The sequence below is a fragment of the Rhinatrema bivittatum genome, chromosome 4, assembly GCF_901001135.1.
Source record: "Rhinatrema bivittatum chromosome 4, aRhiBiv1.1, whole genome shotgun sequence".
In the NCBI taxonomy this organism is placed as follows: domain Eukaryota; kingdom Metazoa; phylum Chordata; class Amphibia; order Gymnophiona; family Rhinatrematidae; genus Rhinatrema; species Rhinatrema bivittatum.
Window position 1 is genome coordinate 218770397 of NC_042618.1, and position 12001 is coordinate 218782397.

Below are 12001 nucleotides of genomic sequence, written 5' to 3' on the forward strand. Positions count from 1 at the left end.
TTGCATCTTTCAGTTCAAGAGCCTATTGGAGAAAAAAAAATTCAGGCTGAAGTGGTATAAGTATACACCTCAGTTTATGTACCACTAAGGAAAAATTTGCTGTACCTTGTTCTGCATAAGTACTGTTCAGTTCTCTGAACAGAGGGGTAATGATTGTTGAAAGATAGGGCTTCACTTTGTCTCTTCCAAGATCGACTGAAATAGCACCAAGAAATTTGAAGATGCAGATTCTCTGAAAAGGCAAAATATAATTGATATATAAATTATATTACTTCTCAATCATAGTTTTGAGGTAGATAAGTTATCCCGATATTCTGGATAACTTATCCTGATAAGTCTGTGGCTGAAAATACCCAAATAAAGTTATTTAGATAAGATCTGCCTAATTTCATCTGGCCAGTACAGAGTCAGAAACACCTCTTTATGCAAGTACATTTTGTTTGGACAGCAGTTAGCTAGATATTGTTTGATGTATAAACATAATGAGATCAATATGCAATTAAAACAAAATATTCCAAAGGCAGGAAAAGTTGTATGCCTTATTTTCAGCTGGGACCTGGAACTAAAGGGAGATAAAGCAGCTTGTGTCAATGTCATAAAGAAGAGTCCTGAACTCAGATCTTTGGACTTCTCCATCCTGATATAACCAGACCAGACTTTCCTAATGTCAAAATAAGCCTGATAAGTTAGCAGTGCAGGGAGTGGATAAATTAGCCAGAAAAACGTATCCAGTCAACTAATACCAGATATCCAGCAGTGCATGTGTGCTGCTAAATATCCATAGCCATCTCAATGTCAGATACATTTATATGACTAGTCCTCATATTATCTAATTAAGACTGGATAACACTGAATATCGGCACTCATCTGGTTATGTTAGTCAGATAGCAGAATCTGCCTTAGATCACCCCTGCCCAAACTTAGCCAGTTAACTTTTTGGCAAGATAAAAAGAGAGCCGGATTCATGCTGGCTGCTGCGTATGGCAGGATATTCAAACTGCTCCAATTTCCCATCTGTGTCCAAACTTAACTGGATAAAGGGCGCTATTGTGCACAAAGTACATTGCTAATTGTAGCTGCAGACTGTATATTAAAAATATAAATGTTTACAGACAGACTTGTAGCTGCACTCACTTTCAGCTTTGACCAATTTAGATGTTACTGCTGGTCATAATAACTTTTTCCTTTGGAAATCTTGTTTGGTCAATATTTTAAGATCTATGCTATTTTATGCTTTACTGCTGGATGCTTTGAGTACTTTGGAAAAGCAGAATACAATGAAATTTGGATTAGACTGACCGACTGGGGCAAAATCTCACTTTGAGGGCCCAGCTATTGTCAAAATAGAATGGAATCAAGGAGCTGGTTATACAAATGCAATTTCAGACAGGACAGTAGTAATCCTAACAAGGTGAATGTAACTGGCACTCCTACTCTTCTGAGTTTTGCTTCAGTAGATTTTCACTGCTAATCCCATATGGTGTGGGTTATCTGTGAGCGCAGTAGTGGATTTAGAGAGAAATTGCTTTAGGAAGATTAATAATACTGGCAACTTGCTATTTTCTGTTAACATCCTGGGCAGGTTTTTTTTTATTTCAGGTTACAGTATTAGCTATAATTAAGCTTGTGACTGCCTGCTCAGGGACTGAGGGCAATTTTTATGTTCAATCTGCTGGTAGCCAATTATCACTACAGCTGACTTCACAGTAGCAGTGGTAAATGTCTTTTTCTGGCACAGCGGCAACCGGGCCATATTACTTCAACATATGATTGAAAATAGTTAAAGCCAGGAGTTTAAGTGACAAAGCAGCAGTGACTTTACCATGTATAATACCAACAACTATAGAAATTTATGTCAGTTGTACTGGATTACAAGTCTGAAAACTAGACAATAGAAACTCTGACATGTGTTGTCTGCATCGGGGCTCCATCTGATGATGTCATCCATGTGTAAGGACTAACATCCTGCTGTCCTTGGAGAACACCTATTACAGGAAAGCAACTGTGCTTAATGGTTCAAGGATCATGGCAACAACAATGATTAAGCAGGGATGATTTTCTTTACAAAATAGGTCACAAGAGGGTGGCGGAGCTGACCTCTTTTTCCTCCTTCATGAGCAGCTACAGTGGCATGTAGACCTTTTTCACGCTAGCAGAATGGGCTCTGCCAGCATTTTTAAAACTTGTAGGCTAGTACTTCCTGGCTGCTGATCTTGCATTGCATGAAATCAGCAGCCAGGAAGTGTTGAAAATGCTCACAATGTCTTGGGTGCGATACCCAGATATTTCCCACTGGCTTCAGGGCGCCAAACTGTGGCAATTCATGAAAAATAAATTTGCTGCAGTTCAAAAGGCTTTCAGGTTACGTGACCTTGGCATAAAATCCCCCTCCAATTTGGTAGCCAACACTTGATACTCAAAGGACGCAACCTGGACAGGTGACATGAGGGAGCCAGGAAATAAATTGGAGTCCTACAGTCATCAAAATCCAAATTCTCACATGTGTACCAAGTCTAATGTCTGAACTTGGAAGTCCAAATCAAATCCTTTTATATGTGCAAAGACTGCAAAGTACATAAAGATTAGAAACGAGAGAAGGGAAAACACAATGCGTTGTTCTGTGCTGGTATAGCTTCTACTTTCCATTTTATCTGATTTTTTTCTGTTTTTAAAATAAGAGGAGGGCAGTAGTAGGTTGGAGCACTAACCTTTAATGGGTTTTTAGGGGTGTGAGCTGCCTCTCTTTTTGCCATGAGAGAGAGTTTTTTCATTAACCACATCAGTGTGGCTGTTTTTTCTCCTTCCTCTTTTGCCTCCCCATTTTCCTCTTCGTCGCCTGACATCTTCCTCTCCTCAGCTTCACAGTCCATCCCTTGACTGGTATCTTCTTTATCCTCCAAGTCTGGTGCAAGTAGATAGAGAACTTTGGCCACAAACAACAAATTCTTTATAACCTTAAAAACATGAAAACAAAGAATGTGTCAATTTTTACTTCCTGTAAACCTGACGAGACCCACTCTGTAGCATCAAAGCAGATTTCACCACAACTAAAACTGTGCAGAGAGGTAAATGAAGATGAGATTTAGAAATGGTTCATTTTCTGAAATTACCTTTTAAAATGTATTTGCATAAAAATACCACAGACAGTTAACGTTTAGCATTCTTCTTCCATGCATTGCATGACATCTGACATTTATAACCGCGGTTAATACGGTGTTATCTTCCAAACTTATTGTGCCAAATCTCAGCCCTGACTGGCTGTTGACTGTTGAGGAGAGGCAGAAAACGGTGCAGCTACAAAGGTTAAGAGTGTGCAACAGGTGTGGACATTGTTAAAAAATACCAACTTAGAAGTGCAGTCCAGATGTATTCCACACATTAAGAAAGGTGGAAGGAAGGCCATATGATTGCTGGTATGGTTAAAAGGTGGGGTGAAAAAGGCTATTTTAGTCAAAAGATCTTCCTCCAAAAATTGGAAAAAGGATCCAGCTGAAGAAAATAGGAAAAAGCATAAGCATTGGCAAGTTAAATATAAAACACTGATAAGACAGGCTAAAATAGAATTTGAAAAGAAGTTGGCTGTAGAAGCAAAAAATCATAATAAAAACCTTTAAAAATATATCTGAAGCAAGAAGCCTGCAAGAGAGTCAGTAGGACAGTTAGATGATCAAGGAGTTAAAAGGGCATAAGGCCATTGCAGAATGACTAAATGAATTCTTTGCTTCAGTGTTTACTGGGGAGATACCCATTCTGGATCATGATGAACCTGGAAGAAATAGTAGGCCAGTTTCACAAACTGAAGCGTAGCAAATCACTTGGACTGGATGGTATATATCCCAGGGATCTGAAAGAACTCAAGAATGAAATTTCAGACCTATTACAAGTAATCTGTAACCTATTATTTAAATCATCCATTGTACTTGAAAACTGGAAGGTGGTCACTGTAACCCCAATATATAAAAAGCACTCCACAGATGATCTGGGAAACAAAAGACCATTGAGCCTGACTTCAGTGCTGGGAAAACTGTGGCAACCATTATAAAGAATAAAATCATAGAACATATAGATAGACATGATTTAATGGGACACAGCCAGCATGGATTTATTGTTGCCTCACAAATCTACATTTTTTTGAAGATGTGAATAAGCATGTGGATAAAGGTAAACCGGTAGATATGGTGTATTTGAATTTTCAGAAGGCGTTTGACAAAGTCTCTCATGAGGATACTACAAAAACTAAAAAGTCATGGGATAGATGTCCTTTTGTAGATTACAAACTGGCTAAAAGACAGGAAACAAATGGTCTGTTTTCACAGTGGAAAAAGGTAAACAGTGAAATGCTTCAGGCATCTGTACCTGGACTAGTGCTTTTTAATATAGTTATAAATAATCTGGAAAGAGGTACAACGACTGAGGTGATCAAATTTGCAGCTGAGACAAAATTATTAAGAATAGTTAAATCACAAGTGGATTGTGATAATCTGCAAGAGGACCTTGTCAGACTGGAAGATTGGGCATCCATATGGCAGATGAAATTTAATGTGGAGAAGTGTAAGGTGATGCATATAGGGAAAAATAACCCATGCTGTATCTACATGATGTTAGGTTCCATTTTAGAAGTTACCACCCAGGAAAAGGATCTGGGCGTCATAGTTGATAGTACATTGAAATCGTCACCTCAGTGTGCTGTGGTGTCAAAAAAGTAAACAGAATTGGAGAAATTACTTACCTGATAATTTCGTTTTCCTTAGTGTAGACAGATGGACTCAGGACCAGTGGGTTATGTGTTCCTCTGCTAGCAGACGGGAGACGCAGTCAGGTTTCAAAGCTGATGTCACCCTAGATATACCCCTGCAGTGACCTCAGCTCTTCATTATTCTCTTCAAAAAGCCATATATATCGAAGAACTTGATTAGAATTTGGAAACAACTTGATTAAACCCTTGGTTAACAAAACTTGATTAAAATACTTATTAAAAACTGTCAGTGTACTCAACCAATATAAGTATCGAAACCAGCCATACTGTGGATGCCCTGCACTATGGGTTGCCTGCTCGACAGATGTTGGCAGGCAACATCAGCTTAGCTTCCGCCCAGGATACTGCCTGGGCCCTAGTAGAATGAGCTTTGACATGAAGGGGTAAAGGCTTCCCTGCCTCTACGTAAGTGCCTTGATTACTCTTCCTTGATCCAGCGAGCTGTAGTAGCTCACGAAGCCGCTTCGCCCTGTTTCTTCCTGTCGTGAAGAATAAACAAGCGATCTGTCTTGTGCACTGGTTCTGAGTGCTCCAGGTACCGCAATAAGAGTCTACCAACATTTAGGGGACAGAGAAGGCGGGAGTCTTCCGTGTCCTTGTGTCCCTCCAGTGACGGTAAGGAGATGGATTGATTCAAGTGAAACGCCGAGAACACCTTTGGTAAGAAGGAGGGGACAGTGCGAAGCTGCACTGTTCCTGGAGTAAATCAAAGGAATGGTTCCCGACAGGATAGTGCCTGTAGTTCTGAGATGCTACGGGCCGAGCATATTGCCACCAAGAATGCCATCTTTAGTGTTAATAGGCATAGTGACAGACTGCGCATCGGTCTGAAGGAAGATCCTGCTAGGAAGTTCAATATTAGGTTGAAGTTCATTAAAAGGACTGGCCACTTTAAGGGTGTTCTGAGTTGTTTAACCCCTTTTAGGAAACGGGCCAAGTCCGGATGTGCCGACAGATGGTTTCCGTTCACCTCGGTCCTGAAGCAGGAGAGGGCTGCTACCTGGACCTTGAGGGAGTTGAGGGACAACCTTTTCTTCAGGCCATCCTGTAAAAATTCCAGAATCACAGGGATCTTGGCCATTCGTGGGGGCACCCCGCAGCCCTCGGGCCAGGCCTCAAATATTCTCCAGATCTGTATGAATGCCAGGGACGTTGAGAACTTCCGCGTGCGAAGCAAGGTGGTGATCCTGGCCGCCGAGTAACCACACTTCTTCAGGCGAGCCCTCTCAAGGGCCAGACCGTAAGAGAGAATAGAGATGGATCTTCGTGAAGAATCGGCCCTGCTGGAGACGGTCCCTGTGTAGGGGGAGACATAGAGGACTCTCCACAAGGAGCCTTCGCATATCTGTGTACCACGGGCATCTGGGCCAATCCGGGGCCACTAAGAGGACTAAACCTCTGTGGTGTTCTATCTTGTGGATGATCTTGCCCAGATGAGGCCATGGGGGGAAGGCATACAGTAAGCTCTCCTCTGGCCAGGTCTTCAATTTGACATGGATCCCTTGGGAGTGCTGATCTAGTCTGCGACTGAAGAACCGGGGGACTTTTGCATTGTGAAATGTGGCCTGTAGGTCCATGGCCGGGAGGCCCCAGCGATTTACTAGGAGCTGGAAGCCTTTGGTTGACAGCGACCATTCCCCCGGGTCTAGGCTTTCCCTGCTGAGAAAGTGCGCTGTGACGTTGCCTTTTCCCACAATGTGGGAGGCCAAGATCCCTTGTAGGTTTAACTTCACCCATTCCATAAGGGAGTCTATTTCCAGAGACACCTGATGGCTCTTGGTTCCTCCCTGGCGGTTGAAATAGGCAACCTTTGTTGCGTTGACTGACATCACCCTGTTCGTTTGCCCCTGGAGCCTGTGGCTGAACTACACACATGCTAGTCTCACCGCTTGAACTTCCAGGCGGTTTATGTTCCAGTTAGCCTCTTCCTTGGGCCACTGTCCCTAGGCTGTCAGCTCCCCATCCTTGGAGGCTCATGGCTGTAGTAAGGAAGATCCAGCTCGGTGGGGATAGGCTTATGCACTTGCTTAGGTGGATTTCCTGTAGCCACCACTGGAGTCGAGAGCATACCTCCGATGGTAGGTGGAGGCAAATCAAGTAGTCTTGGAACAGTGGGTTTCAGCAGGACAGTAAGGAGCGTTGGAGAGACAGCATGTGAGCCCTTGCCCACGGTATTACTTCCAGGGTTGATGCCATGAGGCCGAGCACCTAAAGATAATCCCACACCTTGGGGGTGCATTGTGGCTTCAGCCGGCGTACTTGTTCCATCAGTTTCCTCCTTCCTTGGGGGAGGGAGGAAGACCTTGTTCTGCTTGGTGTCAAATCGGGCCCCCAGGTACTCTAAGGACTGGGAGGGCTTGAGGCTGCTCTTGTCCATTTTCACAACCAAACCAAGTTCCTGTAGGAGGAACCTGACCCTGCTGGTCACCTGGAGGCTCTCTTCCAATGACTCGCCCGGATCAGCCAGTCGTCCAAGTAGGGGTGCACCAGAATTTCTTCTTTCCTCAGTGCTGTCGCCACGATCACCATAATTTTGGAGAATGTTCTGGGGGCAGTTGCCAGACTGAAGGGTAACGCCCTGAACTGGAAATGGCAGCCCAGTACCGCAAAGTGTAGAAATTGCTGGTGGTCTTGATGGACTGGAATATGAAGTTAGGCTTCGGAGAGGTCCAGGGAGGTTAAGAACTCTCCTAGTTGCACTGCCATTATGATGAAGCATAGAGTTTCCATGCGGAAGTGCAATATCCGTAGATGACGGTTGATGCTCTTGAGATCCAGAATGTGCCGGAATGAGCTCTCTTTCTTGGACACGATAAAATAGATGGAATAACGCCCCATATTTACTTGGGGTGTAGGTACCGGAGCTATAGCCCTCAGACTGAGGAGCTTTATCAGTGTGGATTCCACTGCCATTTTTTTGAGCTAGGAGTGGCAGGGTGATATCATGAACCTGTCCTGAGGAATGCTGCAAAATTCCAGAGTGTAGCCTTCTCGTATGATGTCCAGTACCCATTTGTCCGACGCTAGTAGAAGAGGGAAAGTCGACCCCTATCTCCTCTTCCCATGGATGGGTCGGCCCAACTTTATTGGGAAGCTCGGGTCAAGCCTGAGCCCGAACCTGTTCCTCTTTTGGGTTGCCGGTTCCGAAAGGACTGAGAACTCCCCGAGGGTCAAGGTAACTGGAATGACGGGTTTCTGTAGGGCCGGAAGCGCTGGGAGCCCCTGGCCCAACCCCTCATGGGAGAGGGGTGCTGAGGCCTCTTTTTAAATTTATTTTATTTATTTAAAAGTTTTTATATACCGACATTCACTGTGAGTATCACATCGGTTTACATTAAACATGAACTTAGCTTATAAATGCTTTACAGAGAACTCTTGATATATGCGAGTAATATAACTATTTATAAATGTGAAGGAACATAACCTTGACTTAGCTTGAAGCTCTTTATATAGAACGTTTTGTGAGTGTGAATAATTGTAAGGAGGGGCGTTAGGTAACTAAGAGCAAGGATGACAGAGTTTATGTGTTTTAAGTACAGCGAATAGTTATTTGAGTAACTGAATACTACATTACAGAGTTATTTGAGTAACTGAATACTACGTTACAAGGAGACCAGAGGAAAGACTTACCAAAGCCTTTCCACATCTCTGCATTGGAAGAGTTCTTCTCTACTTACCTGGTCTCAGCACTTACCAACTGATTACAGAGATGTTCTCCAGCTGCGGTGGGGAGAGGGCCTTGGCCTTCACCACCACGCTCGGCTTCTGTACCTGCTGCCTTTCACCTGCTTCAGCAACTAAGTCCATGCCGGGAACTGGCTACTGGACCAAGGCTCACCTCTGAGGGATCTTGGAAATCTCCTCAGGAATTCGCAACCGAGGGAGGGACCCTTAGGTATCACCGCAGAAGAGCGGGATTCAAGCTTCCTTTAAAGGCGAAGGTAAAAATTTCTTTCTTTGGATTAATGCTGCAGTCCTGCTAACACTGTAATAGTGTGGGGATAGCGGACACATCTGCTAAGGAGATGGAGAGATACTGAAGAGCTGAGGTCACTGCAGGGGTATATCTAGGTGAAGTCAGCTTCGAAACCTGACTCCGTCTCCCATCTGCTAGCAGAGGAACACATAACCCACTGGTCCTGAGTCCATTTGGCTACATGCTAGGAAAGTTAGGAATTATTAGGAAGAGAATGGAAAATAAAATGGAGGATGTCATAATGCCTCTGTATCGCTCAATGGTTAGACCGCATCTTGAATACTGTGTTCAATTCTGGTTGCTGCATCTCAAAAAAGATATAGTTGCACTGGAGAAAGGGCAACCAAAATGATAAAGGGCATGGAATGGCTCCGCTATGAGAAAGGCTAAAGAGGTTAGGGCTGTTCAGCTTGGAGAAGAGACGGCTGAGGGGGGATATGATAGAGGTCTACAAAATCATGAAAGGATGAATGGGTAAATGTGAAATTATTTACTCTTTCAGATAATACAAGGACTAGGGAGTACTCCATGAAGTTAGCAAGTAGCACATCTAAGAAAATTTTTTTTTACTCAATGCACAATTAAGCTCTGAATTCATTCCCAGAGGATGTGGTTAAGGCAGCTAGTATAGCTGGGTTTAAAAAAGGTTTGGATATGTTCCTGGAGAAGTCCATAAATTGCTATTAATCAACAGGGAATAGCTACTGCTCGTTGCCGGCATTAGTAGTATGGGATCTGTTTAATGTTTGGTTATTTGCCAGGTACTTGTGACTTGTATTAGCCACTATTGGAGACAGGATACTGGGCTTGATGGACCCTTGGTCTGACCCAGTATGGCATACCTTATGTTCTTATTTTAAACTGGCACAAAGGTATGGGATAAACCAATTTATAAAATCACCACCAGAAGATGTCCTAATAATGTCCAAATCTCCAACCCATCACACCTTCTTCAACTTTCCAGAAATGAACCAAATATTATATATATAACAACTTTCTTCATAACAATAATAAAAATTACAAAATATATATGTGTGAGGAGGATGGTGGTTTCATATAGAAATTAAACTGATATCTCCGGTAATCAGTCTCACATATGAAGAAAATATTTCACTATTGGACTGTTTAAAAAACATTTTGCTAAAAAAAATATGAATATAGGGAGGAAGGTGGTTGGTGGTTTATGATTATATTAATATTGTGAGGCGAGCCGTGTGCACGGATCGAAATGGCGGACAGGGTGGCGAACAGAGCAAAATGGTGACGGCGACCACGCGGACAATATGGCGACCACCTCGGTGGGTCTCCACGTGGGAGGACCCTCAGATCTGACCAGGGTCTAGCCCTGCTAGGGCAGATCAACCCGGTGGCACTGGTCCTGGCTGGTGACTTGTGCGGCTCCTCGAGCTTCGGAGACCGGAGACTTTTAAATAGATTTCTACCTTACCTTGTCTCGGGCGCTTCTCGGTCTCGTTCCGAGCGGTCTCCGGCTGCGGGGGGAGAGGGAAAATACCTTCACCATCGTGCTCGAGGTTGCACCCACTGCCTCAGCCTCAACCGATGTCGGGGGCTAGGTCCCTGCCGAGGGTCGGCCGCTGGACCAAGGCTTACCTCCGAGGGATCGCGGAAATCACATCGGGAAATCTCAACTGGGGGAGGGACCCAATGGGTGTCACCACAGGAGAGCGGAACTCGTCTGTAGAGGTAAGATTTCTTATTTTGGTTTTCTTTGGTAAAATTACTCTAACGCTGTGTGAGCGTGCATAGAGTCCCTATCTGCTATGGAGACGGAAAATACTGAAGAGCTGCACTTCCTCCAGGGGTATATGTACTAGGGCTGACGTCAGATTGAAATCTGATCCGTCTCCAACTGCTATCAGGAGTACACTATACCCATTGATCCTGAGTCCATCTGCTACACGCTAGGAAATGGTGGGAGCCCCTGGTCTGACCGTTCAGAGGCGAGCGGCACTGCGACCTCCTTTTCTTATTTTCCAGTACCTTTGGCATTGGAGAATCACCCCATTTACTGGCCAACTTTTCCAATTTGCTTCCGAATAGGAGGGATCCTTTAAAGGGCATCTTTGTGATGTTTGCCTTAGAGGTAGCGTCTGGTGACCAACTTCGCAGCCATAGTTGCCTTCTGGCTGCCAGCACTGAGGCTACTCTTCTGGCCAAGGTATGCACTAGGTCAGAGTTTGCATCTGCTAGGAATGCTGTGGCGGGCTTCATTGCTTCTCTGGAATGCACCCCTAAGCTATCTGCCTCTCTCTCTCTCTCTCGAGAAGCAGACACGAGCGAGCCACCAGGGCACAACAGGAAGTGATCTGCAGCGTTATTGCTGTTGTGTCAAAGGCTTGCTTAAGGATGGACTGCAGCCGCCTATCGTGCGCGTCCCTCAAAGACGCTCCTCCCTCTACTGGGATAGTTGTTCGCTTCAAAACGGCGCAGACCAGGGCGTCCACTTTCGGGAAACGCAGGTGTTCTTTGGCCTCTGGGTCCAAAGATACAGGGCCTCCAATGCCCAGCCTCCTTTAAAGCTGGCTTCCGGGGCATCCCATTCTAGGTTAATTAACTCCTGGATGCCTTCCAGCATCGGGAAATAGCTAGAGGCTTTCCGTAGAGACACCAGGATGGGGGTTCTTCTTAGGGTCCATGCTGGGAACTCCCAGAGTCTTCAGGGTCTGGGGAACCAGTGCCGGCAATTCATCTCTGTGGAAAAACCGTAAAATGGTCTGGTATGGTTCCAAGCTTGGAAGGATTCCCCCGTCCTCCAATGAGCCTGCATTCCCTTCGTCGTCCATGGTGTCTGCGTCCCTGTCAGGGATACCCTTGGTGAGGTGAGGCATGTCCAAAGGCATGCTAATAGGGCTGGGAGGACAAGGCCTTCCCAGTTAGGGCTCAGTCTGGGCAGGGGTAGCAGCCGATTGCACCAGAACAAAGGCTTGAAGGCCCTGTAAAAATTTCACCCAAGAGAAGGTCGCCGGGTCCATGCCTAGGCAGGAGGAACTGGGGTAGGTACCACTGAACTGCCGTCTCCTGAGGACGATGCAGTCCTGGAATTGTTCATATCTGGGGTACTAGCGGATAAGGTCATGGCTGACCCGTCCTCTGACTGGGAGGGGCTGGGCTTGGAGGAGTTCTGAGAGTCCAGCCCTCCCTGGGTCTTCTCACAGTGCTGACACAAGAAGGATTCAGACTGTGCAGACCTAATATAGCAGGCAGAAGAAAGAATGTTGCTTCTGCTTCTTTGCTGCCAGAGCCATAGT

General features: G+C 44.9%; 1 protein-coding gene across 1 annotated transcript in view; it reads right to left on the reverse strand.

The window, feature by feature from the left end:
• The window catches only part of UTP20 (UTP20 small subunit processome component), a 399297-nt gene that overhangs the window by 9686 nt on the left and 377610 nt on the right, over positions 1 to 12001 (reverse strand). The window contains exons 59-60 of the mRNA XM_029599719.1: positions 2709 to 2954; positions 106 to 232 (exon numbers count right to left, since the gene is read on the reverse strand). Coding sequence (XP_029455579.1) covers positions 106 to 232; positions 2709 to 2954 — 373 coding nt within the window. The remainder of the gene's footprint in view (positions 1 to 105; positions 233 to 2708; positions 2955 to 12001) is intronic.